The 6,000-nt window shown below is 45.2% G+C and overlaps 1 protein-coding gene across 1 annotated transcript in view; it reads left to right on the top strand.

Moving 5' to 3' along the window:
- Positions 1-362: 362 nt before the first annotated feature.
- Positions 363-6,000, top strand: part of LOC126428050 (chaoptin) — a 251,465-nt gene continuing 245,827 nt past the window's right edge. The window contains exon 1 of the mRNA XM_050089927.1: positions 363-471. Within this exon, the coding sequence (XP_049945884.1) occupies positions 451-471 (21 nt within the window). The 5' untranslated portion in view covers positions 363-450. The remainder of the gene's footprint in view (positions 472-6,000) is intronic.

Raw genomic sequence — 6,000 nt, 5'->3', positions numbered from 1 at the left:
TGGTTCTTACCCCCACAGTGGCTCTTCTCAGATAGTTCGTGATATGTGTACCAAGCATGGTTGAAATCGATCCAGTTGTATAGGAGATGTGGAACATACACACATACAAACATACACAGATAAATATATATTTTTTTAGTATGTATGGACTTTCCCTGCATTGAAGCCTCTCTGTTGCCTGTACAGCGACGACAGTAATAGAACCAGCCGACTACTAGGAGCGGTTGTTACTCGGCAGCGGGCGTGGAGGCGGCAGGAAGGAACGCCTACCCCCGCGCCTCTCCTAGCTGCGTCGCAGGTAGGCGCCGTGACGCAAGCAGCGCTAAGCCAATCGCGGCGCGCCAGCCTTCCGGGGTCTTAGGAAGCCCGGCAAGTGGCGGCCGAAACGACTAGACTAGGGGCCGCGGGAGCGGGCGCCGACAGTCCACCGCCGGCGCCGCAGTCTTCAGGATGCCGGTAAACGCAGACCTGGTGAGTAGACCGCAGCCCGGCGGCTGCGGCGTCAGCGACGGCATGTGTAGATAACGAAACAACGATTGGTATTAAACGATGTTATTGTTTTTCAAAATACACGCCTTTGACATCAACACACTTTTGCGTTCTATGAAACCATTCCTTAAAGGAATGATGTCACAGTTGCCGAGGCACTACAGAAACCGGGCGGGCTTCTGTAATGTTCTACCGACTCGACGAAAAAGTTATTCCGAGGATTTATTCTCTAATATTTTGGAAATAAAAGGAAATCGTAAGGTAGTAGGTCAGGGCTGTTCGGTCGAGGATCCATGGTGCTTACTTTTAGTATTCAGTTGTCAGCTTTGCTGTATGTAATGATGCATTGTCGTGATGCAAAATTATTTCCACGAACTCTTTCAAAAATATGTGTTAGACGGACATTTGTATACCAGTCGGCGATAACAGTACATCGATCTTCTAGTGCCAATATGGCCTACTTAAGAAAAGAGCAAACTATCAAAAGCCAGCCGCGGTAGCCGAGCGGTTCTAGGCGCTTCAGTCTGGAACCGCGCGGCTGCTATGGTCGCAGGTTCGAATCCTGCCTCGGGCATGGATGTGTGTGATGTCCTTGGGTTAGTTAAGTTTAAGTAGTTCTAAGTTCTAGGAGACTGATGACCTCAGATGTTAAGTCCCATAGTGCTCAGAGCCATTTTTTAACTATCAACAGTCTTCTTTCCCGTACTGAGAATTCACCGGACGTTTCTAGGCTTAGGATGTGTTCTAAAGACCCACTGAGCCGATTGATCAACAGCAACGATATTGCAAACGGGATCTGAAGCGCCACCTTGAAACTTTTGCAGAGTTTTCCTGCACCAGTCAGTGTGTTGTCGTTTTTTATCGGGAGTCATATTATGTGGATTCCATCGATAGCGACGTTTTCTCACGTCTAACTGTTGTTATAAGATGTTTTGGATTTGACTCATGTCAACGCCCAATGTCGCCCGAATAAATTTATAAGACGTCCGTCGATATTCTTCAGGCGTTATTGCACCAACAGCGGGGATATTTGCATCGGTAACAGCAGTTCTTGGACATCCTTCACGAAATTCATCACTAATAAGGGGATTGCGCCTTTTCATCACCACCGATTTCGTCGAAATTTATTGTATATGCAGGTCTTGGCCAAAAATCAAAATGACAGAAGTGGAAGCTACAGATGGCCAACTGTTTAGAAAAAAATAGTGTTTTTGGTTCGGGTAGGGCGAGGTGTGTGCCATTTATATTGACGTAGCTTCCAGGTAGCGGCTGGCGCAGTGAAAAGTGCCCATAACGGTAATCCCACTGTCGTGGCGTCGATTCCTGATGCAAAAACTATTTTTTATTTTCAATGTTTACGTTTCTTACACTGCAAATAAACTTAAATAATCTTCGACTTTTTGTAGTTATTGCTATTAAAATGGTGTGAAAAGGAAATGTAAAGAAAATTTTGGGGTTAGAAATAAATTCCCAGGAAGGGATCCAAGGCGTGTGCGAGAACTTCGTATATAAAATTAAACGCTTTTATTATTTTACAGTTATGATCTATACATGCTGTAGTGATATTCATCGTAAAAACAGGAGAAGCAGTATTTTTCTCGGCATTTTACATACGGTGTAAGCGCTGTACTTTTACAATTGCATTCTTGTTTTAAAGTTTCTATAGAAAAACAAACTTGGCTTACATTCAGGAAAGATTCACTCTTATCCCACAGTTTGGCAAGAAATCACGCGTAACGCGTCGTTTCGCAAAATATAGCCGAGGACAGCTGGTGATGTACGAGTACAACCGGAACGTATTTTGATGCAGTGATCTCGGGATGCGATTTCATTTTCACCAAGAGCCTGCAAATCGCGTGTAGCTGCCGAGAGCTGCTCGAAGGTCAAAATGAAACTAACGAGATAACACGCCCTGTACTCTTTAATTACAATACATTCTTGGAGACGGCGAAAGAAGTAGAACTCATGGACGCTGCAAGAACAATCCTTCCTTGGAGAAATATTTGCTGTCCCAAATGTTCCGTGTCGGCTTTTTATGAAAATATTAATAAATACGATTTATTGAAAATTATTCCGCTATACTGAAAATAAAAAACAATTCCGCATACGCGCTTGATTCAACGATCTTTTGATTACCTTCCTGTGCTCTTTCCGTCGCGCCGACCAGGGCGTATCAACTAAACTAAAACTAAACTTCGTCCGATAAGGCCTCGAAAGGCCAAATGGTACCGACCGACCGCCGTGTCGTCCTCGGCCTATAGAGGTCACTGGAGGCCGATATGAAGCGTCATGTGGTCGTACACCACCTCTCGGCCATTTTCGGTTTTCGTGAGTGCAGCCGCTATTTTCCAGTCAGGTAGCTCCTCAGTAGGCCTCACAAGGCCTGAGTGTATCCCCTTTGCCAACAGCATTCGGCAGTCCCAGACGGTCGCCCATACAAATGCTAGCCGAAAACTTTAATAATCTACCTCGTAGCAGGGGAGAAACGCACTCAGGTCTCACCAGTCTTATTTATATAACACAATTAGTTCTGTGGGCTATAATTACCTTGACACATATTGCCGTTTGTTTGTAGACTCTGCAAGACCTACTGGTGTAGCTTAACGCTCAGCGCGCTACGTTGTCGGACAGGGGGGTGAGCCAGGCCCAGATACGCGCGGCAGTTTTGCGAACGTGGGTGGGTGCGGGTTTTAGGCGGTTTTCCACGCTCTTTAATTCCATAAATTATCTGGGAGTACGCATTAGGAGTGATTTAAAATGGAATGACCATATAAAGTTGATCGTCGGTAAAGCAGATGCCAGACTGAGATTCATTGGAAGAATCCTAAGGAAATGCAATCCGAAAACAAAGGAAGTAGGTTACAGTACGCTAGTTTGCCCACTGCTTGAATACTGCTCAGCAGTGTGGGATCCGTACCAGAGCCTTCGTTACAGGATCATTTAGTAATCGCGAAAGCGTTACGGAGATGATAGATAAACTCCAGTGGAAGACTCTGCTGGAGAGACGCTCAGTAGCTCGGTACGGGCTTTTGTTGAAGTTTCGAGAACGTACCTTCACCGAGGAGTCAAATGGTTCAAATGGCTCTGAGCACTATGGGACTTAATATCTGAGGTCATCAGTCCCCTAGAACTTAGAACTACTTAAACCTAACTAACCTAAGGACGTCACACACATCCATGCCCGAGGCAGGATTCGAACCTGCGACCGTAGCGGTCGCGCTGTTCCAGACTGCAGCGCCTAGAACCGCTCGGCCACCCCGGCCGGCTCACCGAGGAGTCAAGCAGTATATTGCTCCTCGCGAAGAGATCATCAGGATAAAATCAGAGAGATTAGAGCCCACACAGAGGCATACTGACAATCCTTCTTTCCACGAACAGAAGGGAGAACTGATAGAGGTTCTCAAGGTACCCTCCGCCACACACCGTCAGGTGGCTTGCGGAGTATGAATGTAGATGTAGATGTAGATGTTTAGGCAAATTATGGGCTGGTTTACAATCTTCGCCTCAGACAATACGATTAACGACAGTTGATCTGGTACATTGATGAGACAGAGTGTGGCTTTTAGCCGATTCCCTACAAGGTGAGAAAGAGCAGGAGGTGATGCATAGAGAGGAGATGTACAGAGAGGTGGAGGAGCTGAGCAAAGAGAGGGCAGGTGGGAAGCAGAGAACGACGTATATCCAATTTAGATACATATTTAGCAATTGCGCAGTATTGCAGAGTTCGCTAGTAGACACAACAAAAAGAAGGAGCCCTGACATTAGGTGGGATGGCAAGTACTCTCTGACATGCACTTGCAGTTATTTTCAAAGCGCAATTATCACTTTCCTTCTATTCTAGCGTTTACGCCAGGCTACGGTGTCCGCTGATTGCCACGATTTGGCAAATTTATTTTTACGTAATTCCAACATTGTGTCGGTATCAGTAACTCAATATATTTGTAATTTGTTAATTAGGGTTTCCATCAAGGTTGCAAATAATATGTTTATTAGAGACTGGTTTCGAGACTGGTTTCGTACCATTACCTGTATTATAACACACAATGTTATTAGTAGGACGTGGAATACATCATTTTTAAAAGATTTTGTGCGCACAGATTTCAAAAATGGTTCAAATGGCTCTGAGCAGGATTCGAACCTGCGACCGTAGCGGTCGCTCGGCTCCAGACTGTAGCGTGTAGACCCGCACGGCCACTCCAGCCGGCGCACAGATTACAGCAGTGCAATAAATCTTCTGGGACATATCCGCATTCGTAATGTTTCGCTCTACATGGTACTGTACATCACCTCCTTCAGCCTTTCTTTCTGTCCATCTCCTCCTACTCCTATCCGTGCATCCTCTCGCCCTTCTCTTGGTCCATTTCCTGCCGCGCGGGGTTGCCGATCGGTCTGAGGCGGCTCCACCCGTCGGAGCTTCGAGTCCTCCGTCGGGCATGGGTGTGTTTGTTGTCCTTAGCGTAAGTTAGATTAAGTAGTGTGAAAGCGTAGGGACCGATGACCACAGCAGTTTGGTTCCAATTTTTTCGATTTCCTGTCCCCTTTCTCTGTCTTCTTATCCCCCGCCCCCTTTTGACCTTGAGCTTTGTTGTATTGTTACTACAAACGCAACCTTTATTGAAGGTATTTGAAATGAATGAGTAAACCGGTTCAGACCATGGGTATACGAAGCATGAGAGACATCTCCCAAACCGCTAGATCTGAGGGAATAGCTTCAAAGCGTAGTTTTAGAAGGGAAAAAACAGCACTTTCATGTGTCTACAAATTTTGTTCGAAATCCGTCACGAATTTTTCGAGATATTTGGTCACAATATTTTTTATTTATGTATTACATATATATTTATCTTCTTGTTGTTGTGGTCTTCAGTCCTGAGACTGGTTTGATGCAGCTCTCCATGCTACCCTATCCTGTGCAAGCTTCTTCATCTCCCAGTACCTACTGCAGCCTAACATTCTTCTGAATCTGCTCAGTGTATTCATCTCTTGGCCTCCCTCTACGATTTGTACCCTCCACGCTGCCCTCCAGTACTAAATTGGTAATCCCTTGATGCCTCAGAACATGTCCTACCAACCTTCTTCTAGTCAAGTTGTGCCATAAACTCCTCTTCTCCCCAATTCTATTCAATACCTCCTCATTAGTTACGTGATCTACCCACCTTATCTTCAGCATTCTTCTGTAGCACCACATTTCGAAAGCGTCTATTCTCTTCTTGTCCAAACTAGTTATCTTCCATGTTTCACTCCCATACATGGCTACACTCCATACAAATACTTCCAGAAACGACTTCCTGACAAGTCAATACTCGATATTAACAAATTTCTCTTCTTCAGAAACGCTTTCCTTGCCATTGCCAGTCTACATTTTATATCCTCCCTACTTCGACCATCATCAGTTACTTTGCTCCCCAAATAGCAATACTCCTTTACTACTTTACGTGTCTCATTTGCTAATCTAATTCCCTCAGCATCGCCCGACTTAATTCGACTACATTCCATTATCCTCGTTTTGCTTTT

The sequence above is a fragment of the Schistocerca serialis genome, chromosome 12, assembly GCF_023864345.2.
Source record: "Schistocerca serialis cubense isolate TAMUIC-IGC-003099 chromosome 12, iqSchSeri2.2, whole genome shotgun sequence".
NCBI classification, from domain to species: domain Eukaryota; kingdom Metazoa; phylum Arthropoda; class Insecta; order Orthoptera; family Acrididae; genus Schistocerca; species Schistocerca serialis.
This window is presented reverse-complemented; position numbering and strand designations above follow the sequence as displayed.